General features: G+C 39.5%; 1 protein-coding gene across 1 annotated transcript in view; it reads right to left on the reverse strand.

Annotated features, from left to right (window-relative positions):
• Positions 1–10,905, reverse strand: part of TSGA10 (testis specific 10) — a 28,642-nt gene extending 17,737 nt beyond the window's left edge. Inside the window, exons 1-8 of the mRNA XM_087759258.1 lie at positions 10,849–10,905; positions 7,158–7,367; positions 6,382–6,447; positions 4,753–4,953; positions 4,101–4,256; positions 3,580–3,753; positions 3,332–3,409; positions 566–717 (exon numbers count right to left, since the gene is read on the reverse strand). Coding sequence (XP_087615384.1) covers positions 566–717; positions 3,332–3,409; positions 3,580–3,753; positions 4,101–4,256; positions 4,753–4,953; positions 6,382–6,447; positions 7,158–7,367; positions 10,849–10,905 — 1,094 coding nt within the window. The remainder of the gene's footprint in view (positions 1–565; positions 718–3,331; positions 3,410–3,579; positions 3,754–4,100; positions 4,257–4,752; positions 4,954–6,381; positions 6,448–7,157; positions 7,368–10,848) is intronic.
• Between the last annotated feature and the right edge of the window lie 2,196 nt (positions 10,906–13,101).

Genomic DNA, 13,101 nt, shown 5'->3' on the forward strand with positions numbered 1-13,101 from the left:
TCTTGCACTCACTGACCTATGCTTTCTTCCCTAAAGGCTTCAATTGAGTCTAGTCCCCCTACATGCTTCTGAACATGGTTAAGAACTCCAGGTGAACAGCAGGCCATAAACGCTATGCAAGGCTTCAGTTTTATTTCCTCTCATGAAAACGCTCCAAGACTAAGAAAGGGATGTTTGAAACTAACTACACCTGACACTCTTTATGCGTGTTTGCTTGCCTGTATAAAAACAACAACAAAAATGAAAAAAAAAATTTAATTCATATGCAATATACCAAAAAACATCAATCCCTGCAGCTTCTAATAGAAAGCTCCTAACTCTAAGTCAGAGTGAATTTTACTTTTTCACTGAAAGTGGTTTTCAGCATATCATAATATCAACAAGCCAAGAACATTTACATATAAATAAGCAACAAGGAAAACAATTTCATTCCAAAAAGAAGGATGGCTTATAAGAACAACTATCATAAATTCCTTTCCCTTCGAGCTATATAATAGTTATGAAAACCAACGAACATAGGCTGACGCTACTCGTCAAACTAATGCAATTTTATACTTTTACTTACCTAAGTGAAATATATTCAGCTTCCTGTCGGCTCAGCTCAGTTTCAGAGTCCAGTGCTCTTCTTGCCAATCTTTTAATCTCGGTTTCCAGAGAATCAATGGTGTCTTTCATCAGTGCCACTTTGGACATCTGTTCTAACCGTTCACTATCTAACTATAAATATAATTAAATATTAAAAGCTGAAAAAAGCTGATTTATACATAGAATTTCTGCTATTAATTCAAATTCTACTCTGTTTTTAGCACAGATCTTTTACTGAAGGAGAAATGTCCAAGTATCTCATTTACTCAGGGCCTGACTCCAAGTCTTCTGAAGGTAGTTGGCAAAGAGCTGAAATGCGATTTTCACTTGCTTTGAAGGACAATCAATTTCCTGTCTTTCAGATCTCTGGGAATATTTTCATTTATTAAAGTAAATTTTAGGTTGGTAATTATGCCAAGGGCAAAAATGTTTGGCATTGATCAACATGAAAAGTTTTCAGTGCAAAATAACATAACAGAAAGCATTATTATTAGTGTGTGAAGGGAGAAATCACAGTTTGGGATACAACACTACCAATGATGGATTTAGGCCTCTACTAAGTTATATAGCTGTGCTGATAACTGGATAAAGAAATCACTATAAAACATTTGCATAAAGCACTCTATGACCAAGTTACCACTATGAGACCTTTAGGTCTGGACCTAGAACAAAGAACGGGTCCAGAAATGCTTGCACAGACTCCAGCAAAGCTAGTTTGAAATCTCCAGTTTAAAGAAAGCTGCATTTCATTATTATAATGCTTACACGTAACATGTAAAGAACTGCCCTTTCTAAATTATTTGAAACAGCTCTTTTTAAGGTAAAAAATTCTCATCTCATCTCTCTCCTCATTTACTGATTCTTTCAGTACTAATTTCGGTGTCACTGACTGCTGAAAAGGAAGTCAGTAAGCCTCTGGTATGCAGTAACTTTTTCAATATTAGTGCCATAAATTTCATATTGATGTATCACCCTCAAAGGGTACCAAATGAACTGAAGAAATAAGATAATATAATAAGAGATATAAAGATGATATAATAAGATGATATAAATAAGAGATAAAACAGGACTATTCCCAATACTCACTACACATCATTTGTCAAGTGTGTGATTAAAGCTAATTTACTACTCGGAGTACTCAGAGCTATTTAAGCCTACTGTGTACTCTTCATCACAGATGCAATCAGTTTAATATTATAATCCTTGGAACTATACTTATAAGCTTGGTAAGATTTAAAAGGCTGAATGGGAAAAAGAAAATGAACCAGAACTTATAACCACAAGATCTAGAAGAAAGATACAATACAGAAATCAATGTTAATCTATTTAAAAATCAGGTTCTACCAAGACTGTAAATATATTAAGATTTATATTAATTTTATTAATGTTTTCATTTTCTATTTTAGCACTGTATGTTAGCAAACAATTGCACACACAAGTAACTTAAACCATTTAAACAGGACTTGCCAGAAAGGTACAATTACGTTTGGTTTTGGAGCATCAGGTCTTAATGATATACAATCATAAGATAATTCACATTGGAATGCACTCCAGGAGGTCTCTAGTCTACACTCCTACTCAAAGCAGGGCCAGCTCTGAGGTCAGGTTCCTCAGGACTTTGTCCAGTCCGGTCTTGAAAATCTCCAAGGCTGGTGACTGCTTGACTGTCTTCATGGGAAAGAAGTATTTCCTTGTATTCAGCCTGAACCCTTCTCATTTCAACTGATGCCCATTGTTGCTCATCCTTCCACTAGGCACCGCTGTGAAAAGCCTGTTTCTGACTTCTTGAGGAGTACTGGCAAGTAAGACTTAGGTCTCCTGTAAGCCACCTCTACTCTAGGTAGAACAAGCCCAGTTCCACTAGCCTCCTCTCATAGGGAAAGTGTTCCAGCCCCAAGTATTGTGGGAGCCCTCCATTAAAGTCCCTCCAGTTTGGCAATGTGTTTCTTGTACCGTGGTGGCAAAACTGGATGTGGTGTATTCCAGATGTGGTCTAATAAGTGCTCGGTAAAGGTAGACAACCACTTCCCTTGAGCTACCGGCTGTGTCCTGTTCATGCAGCCTAGTACACTCTTGGCCTTCTTTGCCACGATGGCATACTGGTGGCTCATGTACAGCTTGCTGTACACCAGGGCCTCCAGGGCCTGAATTTCCAGCAGAGCTGCTCTCAAACCCATTGGTCCCCAACCTGTATTGGTGCCAGTGTCTCTCCTTCCCAAATTCAGAACTTGGCATTCATCCTTGTTGGATTTCATAAGTTCCCTGTTGTCCATTCTTCCTACCTGTCTTGGTCCCTGTGGATGACAGACCGGCTCTTGAGTACATCAAGAGTTTTCCCTAATTTGGTGTCATCTGCAAGCTTTATGAGCACACATGCTGTTACCTCCTTCAGGGCACTGATAAAGATGTTAAACAGGACAGGCCTCAGAACAAACACCTGTGGTGCTCCACGTTAACACTCTCCAGGCCAAGTACGACCCACTAACTGCTACCTGATAAGACTGACCATCCAATCAAATTTTCCCCCATCTAGCTGCCCACCCATCCAGACCATAACATCCAAACCTGGAAACAAGAACACTGTGGGTAACAGTGTCAAAAGCCTTGCTACAGTCTTGGTAAATAACATCTACTGCTCTCAGCCTATTGTTTCCTGAGAGAAAGCAGCCAGGTTGGTCCTGCAGGATTAACCATGAACATCACCTGTATTACATTTACAATTCCATAAATAATTATTTTCCCTTACATTTTGAATAGTAGTTTCTAGCTCTTCAAGTCTCTGTTCCAAATGAGCCTTTTCATTAAACGCAGTCTCTTGGGAAATCTGTATCAAATAACAACAACAACAAAATCACACATAGTCTGAACTCACCACAGACATGTAATGCAATTAACTCTCAGGATTAGAATAGAAATCTTTAGCAACTTTAATTACAATACTAAGTAGCTTTCATGTTAAAATAACCTTGGGCAGGGTGGGGGGCAGAATCAAACCTTCAACTGCTCCCTGAGGCTATCTCGTTCTGTAGTCATCCTTTGGAAATCTGACAGTGCCGTATCCCTTTCTATCTCCACGCGTCTTAACATAGCTTGAGCTGTCACAGTACTTTTAGGAGTCCTGGGGCATTTGATAACTTCCTGACGAAGTTGGGAAATATCTTCCTGTGCCTGTTTTTAAAAACAGCAGCATAACAAAAACATGGAATAGATAATGTAATATATTACTGTGGCGTATGGCTGGTAATGCAGAGCATCCCAGAAACTGTGCAGTATCAAAGATGAAGTAACGATTTGTGCATACATTCTTTGACTCAGGAAAGCATTCTTAACTCAGGATAGCGCTTACAAACTTGTATTTAACTGATAGCTTCAAATCCCAGAATTTCCATGATTTTTTTTCTATTTTTTAAACAAATGCTTTGCATTTTTTCTTTTTTACACAAAAACAAAAATTTTTTTCCTTGCACATCACCTTAAGTTATTTTAATTAATCATACAAATATAAATAAAATTACCCGTTCGTAAAGACTGACAATTTTGTCTCTCTCAGCTGTTAAAACTTTGAAGTTACCCTGAATTTCTGCCACACGGCGCTCGTATTTTTTCAGCATTGACTTAAGTTCTTCACGTTCTCTCAATATTTTCAAAACTTCTGGATCAGAACTCACTCCCTGAAAGAATAAGGTGATATAAGGTTACAGCAGAGAAACAAAACTTGGTATGCCTTCTTCTTATTTCTGGTTTGGAAATTTCTATAAAAGATTTAATAAGCCTTCAACCTAGTAACCTCTAGACAGTCAAGACTGTACATATATATTTCTTAGTATTAGAGATCAGATATACATACCATTTTCTAAAACACACTAAATACAGTAAAATACATTATTTTGAGCAGCAAATGTCTATCACAGATGGTACTGCCATCATGTTAATAATTACTTAAAATGTAAGCAGTTGTTGGTAACCATTTAAAGTGATATACATGCGTGCCGTGTAAAGTGGCAGTTAAGTTCACATTATTGGCCCATTCCTATCTTACGCATCCTTCTGTTTATAATCCAATAGTTTTTCTTCCTGGTAATTATGGCTTTGGTAGTTTAGCATAAGATAAACCAACATTTTAAAAAAATGCATTCCTCCTCTTCCAAAGTGTTTTCCCAAGCTCACCTGGATGGATGAAAATTTTTTTGACATGCTGCCACAAGTAGAGGTTTGCTTAGGACTTGAAAATGCGTTTCTAAATACCTTCAGCAAATTCTCAGTCTCACATTTATAGTAGTCTCTGTCCTCTTCCAATGTCTTTATAAAGCTATCAAGCCTTGAAGGTGACTTCCCTTGCTTTACTTCAGCTTCTGTTTGTAAAATAACCTGCATGTGCAAAAATGAGAGAATTGGTTCACTGAAACAGAACTTTTGTAATGAATGATACTTCAATGTAAAATGGATAAACATACTCTTCAAAAAGAAGATGAAGCAGATATCTAATTAAAATATATATCTATTTAATACTTTAAAGTAACTTCTGAATGTCTGTACTTTCTCTTTTTTGTTATATGGCAGAATATGTCTGAATGTCCTTCTAAAATGGATCTGACAGGACAGAAAAGGACATAAAAGCTAAATGTTAATTAACTTGGAATATATCTGTTCAAAACTAAGGAGGATAATTAAGTAGATCAGTATCGGAATATCTAATGAATTTTTCAATTTGAAAGAAATTAGGCCACTATGTTTGCTTAAGATCCATGAAAGGTGAATTTTTGAAATGGAAATAAAGCAATGTGCAAATAAGTATAGTTGAAATACAGGAAGTCATGTAGGGGCCTAAAACTAATTTTGAAGATGAACTGCAATTCCAGAGTTCAAAATTGCAAAGTTCAAATCCCCCTCCATTATGATCTACCTGTTGGAAGTACCTGGACTCATGAAAGTTTAAGCACCTAGGGAATACTAAATTCTGCAAATTTATTATTTTTGTTAAGATGCATGCAGAAGTAGGTCTTCAAATCCCTGACAAGTTACAAATTAATCACCTAAATCTCTCAGTGAATTTACCTCTCAAATCCCAAACTTTCTGGCTAAAGTATCAAAATCTTTCCATGGTAATTAAGCAGTAAGCTCTATATGGTCAGAGTGTTTTTTTTCCAGAGAGGGTTCTTTGCAGGATTGTGGCATAAGCTCAAATATTTTACACAGGAAAAAAAAAAAAACCAAAAACAACCCCTCCCACCTCCCTGAAATTTTAGACAAATCTTTAAATTACAGTAAGAAATTATTATCTTGAACACATCAGAAAGTTCCCTATCAATTTATACTGGAAGCAAGTGAATGAGTCCACTTAATAAATTCAAAGGCTAATTTAAGTTAGATTTACCACTGGCAAATATTTCTACAATTACAACATTGTATAAATTTCAAAATATTCCAACAGTATCGTTACACCTTAAGGAAGACAAAATAATAAGATAAAAATCTCAAAGAAAAAAAATGTTACTTCTTTCTGTTTTGCAAGTGATTTACAAGGTATTCAAAACAGTTATATGCAATTTTGTAAAAAAAGTTACTAAGATTCTCAAAAGCAAAATCATTACAGGCTAGTTGCAAAACAGAAACAGATTCCCATCCATCTAGAGACAGAGAACTACAAATGAAAACAGATATGTTTATCCATTCTATGACTTGCCTGTTATCAGTGAAAACAAAGCAAGTGAAATTCACTTGAACAAGTATTAATTTCATGTGGAAATGGCCTGATTTCATAGCTACATATATGTTAAGGATACATGTTTAACTCACAGATTTTTGTGTTTTCACTGTGTGTTCCAGCTTCTTTATCTTGTTTTGCTGGTGTCGAATTTGAAACTACCGTAAAAAAATTGAGAGCAAGAGATGCATTAATTTTGTGTAATCACTAGTGCAAATCCAGCATTTTAGCTCAGCTGTTCTAGTCCAAAGGAGCATTTTGTACATCTTTTCTAGTTCGACTAGGCTAAAACCATACTATTTAGTAACAATAAACTTAATCTAGAAGGGAATCAGTTAAATGTTTTATCTTCAGATGCAGTCCAGGATTAGGCAAAAGCAGTAACAGTTGAGTTACTTTCAGGTGAGTGAATGAAAAAGGAAGCATGAGATACCTTTTCCCAGAACTGTCTTACCGAGAAACTTTTGAAAACAGGGACAGTTTGACTATACCTGTGGGCTAAAGAAATAAGTATGTGGTTACACCAATTGCAAACAAAGAACATGCTTTCTCTCATCTGACCAGTACTACTAAATCACATAATTGCATGTGCGTAGAACGTGATTTTCCATTATCCTGTGAAATCAAAAGCAGTTTTCACTGAAATTACATTCTTTCCAACTGCAAGCATGATTTTAATCCTTCAACCATTCTACACTTGAAAAATACCACACTGGCCAGAACCTGCTCCTCCTTCATCCCAGCAAATATACTTCAAAGCAGAGATGAAAGCTAGAAATTCAACCCAAAAGGTCAAAAAAACCCAACCCCATAATATTAGCAAACATTAAAATATCACTGCACAATATTAATTCTAATGAGTAGATACCTTTGCTTCCTCAAGCTCCTTATCAGCAGTATTCAATAGCAATTCTTTTTCCAGCTGCTCAGATAGTTTGCCAATTACAGCCAGTTCTTTACACAGATAATCATTTTTACAAGTGAAGCTATCCACTTGACTTTCCACCGCTTGCTTCTTACCAAGCAGTTGTATGACATGTTGCCTTAGCTCATGGTTTATCTTCTTCAGATCTTCAATCTATGAGGACAAGGAGTAAGAAATTATTTTACTTCATCTTCAAGGATTTGCAGAAAGTATTTCATAATAAGAAGTAATTTACACTTAAAAAAAAGTCAATATACGTTATTCACAAATGAAGAATATGCACACTACTAGCACCATTTTGAACAGATTAATTTTGAAGGGTTCTGGACAATGGAGAATCTGATCCTGAATATTTATGCTAAAAACTGTCTCAAACTGGGCTGCCACTACAGTTATTCTCCAATAGTACTGTGAGAGGAAATGTCTCTCCAGGCCTGGTCTCAGGTTCCCAACGCCCTTACTCACTGTGGTTCTTTTAGATCTTAGGAATGCCCTTCAATCATTTTCTTTGAGTTGGGCCCATTGTCCTTCACACATACTTCACAAAGGCCAGCAGAAATGTAACAGATCAAGTATTAATACTAATTCATCAATTAATCAATATAAGATTAATAATTTTCCTGAAATAATATTGTCTTTTAAAAAAATATTATATGGCCTTTTTGTAAGAAACCAGAAGTTGCTAACTATTTTGGCACTATCAACTTATCATAACATCTCAGTCTACAGGAGCATTACAGCCTCATACAGCTTTTCAATTTTGTGAGTCCTTGGATTTCTACAATTCCAACCTAATCAAGATATGGATACAGTGTGATGCAGAAACTCCATTGTTTGCACAGGCTGATCCTGTAATGCATGAGAAATCACTATAGCTGAATACTGAATTCTGCAAGGTTCACCTGATTCTAATAGTCAAAGAGTTTCCTTCAGGTACTACTAGCAGTGCACAAAAATACATTTTGAATTATTTAGGAAGACCTGAAAGATGCTTTGTGACTAGAAGCTTTCTGAGTGGGCTCTGTCCTGTGACATTCTGTGGTAGTTCATTTTGCCACTTCTTCTGTTCAATGGGTGTACAAATATATTGGGAGAGTCAGTGAAAAAATTATGAACTTATTTTCATTTTAATTTTATTTTTATGTTTTCATCAAGCCAGATCCAGCTAATGCTACTGAATTAATAACAAAGCACAGTTATAAAAACCTGAAAACGTGATAATTATGGATCGATTGAGTGGAAAAGTAGGGGTTTTTTAAAACAAACAAACAAACAAAAACACTACAGAAAGCATTCACAAAGAGCAGCAGACAGCATCTGTACCTCTGTGTTTTGGGATTCCTGCACTTTTATTAAGTTACAAAATTTGGAGAGAATACAGCTCTGCTATTACTGGAGGAAGTTCACAACGATGCCTGCTTTCCATGGTGGGAAGAGGAGTGCTATTGAAGGGCAGGGAGGCTAAATCCTACTCTACATCTGAACATACAAACAACACTTAAAATGACAAAACTGAAGTCTGAGTCATGTCTACACCCTCAAGTCTCAAGTAACTGACTAGACCAAAAGTGGTTTTGTTGCTCCATACAGCCAGCCTGTACCATATCGTAAGGGTCTTTTCCAACCTAAATGATTCTATGAGTCTATGATTTCCGCCCCCATCGTCTCTTGGATAACCAAGAAAGTTCTGGCAAGCACTCAGAGATATCATATTTAGACTGTAAAATTAAGGGTTCTTCATGGAAAACACCATTTTAGCAATTTACTCTGCTTTATACAGGCAGGAATTATAATTTGAGCACCTTAACTAATTACAATTGTGCTCACAATGCTATACGATGAAAGTGGTCTGTAAGCAGGCAAACTTACCAATCACTTAAGGCTTTATAGACTCAAAAACCAATACCACACTATCAAAAAATACTCATAGCCATAAAAAAATCATAAAGTACAAACCACCTTTGCTCCTGTCATGTCATTGCATTCTGCCCTAGCTCATGACAGCTTGTTCCAGTAATATAAACTGGGGAGAATGCTACCATTTAACTTCCTAGGCACAAAAGGATGGAGAAAAGCATCTTTTTGTATTTCAGCTATATCAAAATAGAGGAAATACATGACATTAAGAGACAGGGACATAACTTATGAATTATCTCTATCTATCAGCATCCTCTCAAATATAGAGCAAGGCCAGAAACATTTGTAAGTGTTCAAATTCTGTTCAGTTCAGCTGAACATAGGGATATGGAGCTAGTTATCATCAACTCACAGTACCACCGCTTATGTTTCCTTACAAATCCACAAACACTTTGAAATACAAGAATGAAGAAAAAGATGGACTGCTCTTTGACAGCTTTCTCAGAATAACTGTGATAAAGTAGGGTCGCTGGAATGAGTCCCCCAGTGAAAGATGAATGAGCCACAGCGAGACGGGGCGTGTGGCAAGCACACCAGTGCCTCCCAGTGCTACTCAATGCCTGACAGCCTGCTCCTGTTGTAACACGGGAAGCGGCCCACAGGTCTAACATCAGAACGCGAACATTCAGTTACTCGCCAGCAGGAAGTTATCACCACCAGCATGACCACAACAGTTTCTCTCCATGCTCAGGTTCAAGAGTTTCAAGAAAATTTAGGGCAGCTGGTTCACCGAGTTATTTCCCTACCACATTCAACTTCATCTGAATCAAATCTCTGCCACCGAGTATCAGTCTGACCATCAGCCTCAAAGTGGTTTTAAGCACCAATATAAGTGATAGTCTGTTTAGGAGTAAGCTGACTTAATTTTGGGTATCTGCAAAGATGTATTTCTAGAAAGTGATTCCCATGATCGATTTTAGGCATTCACCCTAAAATTAATCATGTCCTAGGAGTATCTCTGACGATAAAGACAGCCTAGACGTCTCTATTACAGTCATCATCACCGTTGACACATCATAACTGATGAGGTGAATCCCATCCTAATAGTCTCTTCTCTCTGAAAGAGGCACTCACAGCTTTCTCCAGTTATATGCATTGCCCTAGGCTTTCCAGAAAGAGAAGAGAACAGATCAGAGTAATTTGCAAGCTATCGGTACCTTCAGTTCCTCGCTGAGCATTGAGGGCTCAAATTTACAGATAGAATACATAGTATTTGCTCACTCACAATACTACTTTGACTCAATTTGTGAAAGAGAACTTTTTGAAAGACATGATCACGTTTATATTTCCTAAAATAACTATTATTTATGCTTGCCATAAAGTGGAAAGATTTAATTACTGCTGTTGACACATTTCACCACCATCCTCTGAACAGCAATAATGCAACCCCCTTGCAACTGGGGTGAAACCTCGCACGAAGACCACTCTAAGCTTCACGCAGCACTGAAGACACTTGCAGCGGGCCTTGCAGCACGACCAAAAGAATTCAGAATTAGTAAACTTTTTGAACTGATTGAGTCCCCAAAACTGGTTTTGAGTTCCGAGCGTTTCAGTGATTAAACACTTAGGATGCTCCTTTCCTCCTTGTTCTCCACAGCAACGGTACCTGCGACGCCCGCACCCCCTTGCGCCGCCGCCCCCCGCACCCCTCGCCCTCAGCCGCCCGACGCACACCCCGCCCGGGCGGGGCGCCGAGGCGAGTCCCGCCGGTCTCTACCTTGGGGCGACTCTCCGCTCTCCCCTCCCGCCGCCCTGGGGAGCGCCGGGCGCTCATGGCGGCTGCCGGGGCCAGCTGCGGGATCGGCGGTGCCGCTGCCCGCCCCGCCGGCCACCTCTCCCGCCGGGAGCTCTCCGCGGGGGGGGGGGGGGGGGGGGGGGCGCCACGCCCCACCGGCTTCCTTGGGCGCATGGCAACCGCCGCGCCCTCCCAACCGCCCCTCAGGCTGCCAGGCGGGGCGGGGGAGGCGGGAGGCGGGAGGCGGTGGCGGGGCGGGACGGGACGGGACGGCCGTGCGCTGTCGTTCGCCTCCCCGCGGCGCGCCCGCACCTTTCTGAGGGCTGGCTCCTCAGCCCTGCGGACAGCCCGCAGGGCTCTGCGCCAGCAGGCGTCCCCTCGCCTCCCCGCATCGGGGGCACAGCTAAGGCGGGAGGTGGTTCGTCTTCTTCCAGGTAGCTGAGTGAAAGCCTTGGCTGGTCTGGATGGCTGTGAAGAGCCGTAGAAACCCCGACTCCAGCTCTGCCCCGTAAGGAAAAGCTATCATAAGCGCTATATTCTCACAGTCTTGCCCTTCCTCCCCGAGGCTGTCCCGTTTCTTCGGGCTGGGAGCCCTGCAGGACAGAAGGCAGGGAGCTGTGGTGGAGGTACCAAGCTCTGGCAGGGCACCAGCCCAACAGCTGACCTCAGGAGCTCGGTGTAGCGAGCGTGCAGTCTCTGTGCTTTTGTTCTCTTTAATTTTGTTCACTTTAATTTTGCTTTCAAAGATCACTGTAATACCTGTTGTCCTTACAGGTGTGTATGACTGAAATGCTAGAGGCAAAACCAAATGAGAGGTTAGAAATATCATTAAAAATCCGAATCAGAGGCCAAAAAAATGTAAGAACATATGTACTGTAAAATCTTGTACAAAATTAGCAGCAAAACTCTTTTTCCATTAATTCTGATATAAATATTTATGAGCACTGTCTTCACAGAAATTTTAATTATTTCTCTCTCTACTTGGTTTCATCTTGGGGGTTTTTTGAGTAACTCATCTCAAAATTAAACTTTCAGATATCAGGTTTGTGACTTTTAGCATAGTTCCTCAATAAACATTACTAAAGTCAAGAAAAAGCGCTCATATTTGGTTTTGGTTTTAAATACGAATGAATATTGAGTGACTGGCTGCTGCTACATTTTTCCGAATGGCTTTTTTGTCTGGGGGGAGCTAAGCCAAGCCTAACCTCAAGTGACATAATGCTCTCTCCAGACCTGGACAGGTAAAAGATGACTTCCTCAAGTAATAGTTCAATTCTTCATAGTTATTTGGGGATGGAGACAGGGAGGTGGGTGAATATCACAGGTCAGCATACTCTGACATATGCAGTACTACCTCCCATTGTTGGTTTGAGTGGAATTCTTTGGTTTTAAACACCTTTAACTACCGTTAAGTCAAACCCCTCTGGGCCCGCCTGCACACATGCAACATAGGCCTCACCCCTGATTAATTCAAAAGCCTCAGAGAAAGACAGGGGAAGGCAGCACGAGCAATGCTTACAGGTCGGAGTTGCATTCCTGAGAGAATTACTGGAATAAGTGTCACTAAGGTAGTTTTTGCTGGATCCTACCATGGGATAACTCTATATTCTGAGATTTTATGTGTCTCTCTTAGGATCTTCTGCTGGCTTATAATGTAACATCAGCCTGTTTATAAATTCATACTTTTTGCTTATTGCCAGACTATTTCTAATTATCTTGCTGACTTCGTCACTTTTCAGGGAAGGTATTTATTGCTGCATGTCTGTTTTATCCCTCAGCACATCAAAACCAGGCCCACGGCATTTTTACCTGTCCAACCTCGTATTCTGCACACTTCACATCTTTAGTAAATTCTGTTTCTAATTAAAGGAACGGAGTTGCCTTGGTTAGGGCCACAGTTTTCAACTTGAAAAACACGAGTGTTAACAGCTCACAGTATGTTTTTAGTGACACCCGGTGGCAAAAACGAAGGAACGGCGTGTTACAGATTTCCAAGAGTTAAGTGCCAAAGCAGAAACAAATGGTCCACATTTTGTTTGTTTTTTATTAACATCAGAAGTCCCACGAGATGCATTCCACTTCTTCTGACCAGTGTTACAGTGCCCAGGTTCACGTTTGCACCCTGCCAACTGCCTCAAAAGCTGATCTTCCAATACTTGGAACGCTAAATCAACACATTTGTACGGACAAATTCCACATGCTTTTTACCCTATGCATTACAGAATAGTTCACCCC

This window comes from Nipponia nippon, unplaced genomic scaffold (genome assembly GCF_047370975.1).
Source record: "Nipponia nippon isolate SJK-2023a ecotype South Korea unplaced genomic scaffold, ASM4737097v1 scaffold_2, whole genome shotgun sequence".
Classification (NCBI taxonomy): Eukaryota; Metazoa; Chordata; class Aves; order Pelecaniformes; family Threskiornithidae; genus Nipponia; species Nipponia nippon.